Here is an 873-nt window from a genome sequence, read left to right on the forward strand (position 1 = left end):
ATATGCTGAATGTAAACCTGAAATACTACAAGGTAGACTACTCCATGTTCCACCACACTGCTAAGGTCCTGGTTCCGGAGGTCAGCGCAGAAGAGTACGATCAAATTAAGCTTCGGCGTTCCCCGCGCCACTCCCCGCGCCACTCCCCGCGCCACTCCCCGCTCCACTCCCCGCTCCACTCCCCGCTCCACTCCCCACACCCCAATTGCCCAAGCATTAATTGCAAACCCCCGATGGTGACTGTGGAACTGGTAAACGGCACCACAGAACCTGAGGTACATGCAGCCGCGGTTGCTACTATCGCAGCAGTTTGCGAGGACCAAGGACATTTGTGTCTTCCAAGGAACCCCATTCTGACGTAGATGTTCTGCTGACATGGCAATACCAACACAATTTCATTGTAACTGGCCAATGGTCATTCAGAAACATGGCCATTGCAGTCTGCCTTTACTATTGTCCAGGCTCTGTACGCTGAAGTTGCTTTCAAATGCTGAAAAGACAAAGTTGATTGTTTTCACGATATCTAAGATGAAACCTCAGACTCTTCCACGTACAGTCAATGTGCAGGACAAACAAATAGAAAGACTAGCAACTAAGAAGTACTTGGGTTTCTCGATAGATTAATGTCTCACCTTTAAACCCCACATTGTACGTATTGTACTTGGGTTTCTCGATAGATTAATGTCTCACCTTTAAACCCCACATTGTACGTATTGTACTTGGGTTTCTCGATAGATTAATGTCTCACCTTTAAACCCCACATTGTACGTATTGTACTTGGGTTTCTCGATAGATTAATGTCTCACCTTTAAACCCCACATTGTACGTATTGTACTTGGGTTTCTCGATAGATGAATGTCTCACCTTTAAACC

The 873-nt window shown here is 46.2% G+C and overlaps 1 protein-coding gene across 1 annotated transcript in view; it reads left to right on the forward strand.

The window, feature by feature from the left end:
• LOC120029350 (inward rectifier potassium channel 16-like) overlaps positions 1–362 on the forward strand; it is a 1299-nt gene extending 937 nt beyond the window's left edge. Inside the window, exon 1 of the mRNA XM_038974582.1 lies at positions 1–362. This exon is cut by the window's left edge and continues 937 nt beyond it. Within this exon, the coding sequence (XP_038830510.1) occupies positions 1–362 (362 nt within the window).
• Positions 363–873: the final 511 nt, after the last annotated feature.

Source organism: Salvelinus namaycush, chromosome 35 (assembly GCF_016432855.1).
Source record: "Salvelinus namaycush isolate Seneca chromosome 35, SaNama_1.0, whole genome shotgun sequence".
NCBI classification, from domain to species: domain Eukaryota; kingdom Metazoa; phylum Chordata; class Actinopteri; order Salmoniformes; family Salmonidae; genus Salvelinus; species Salvelinus namaycush.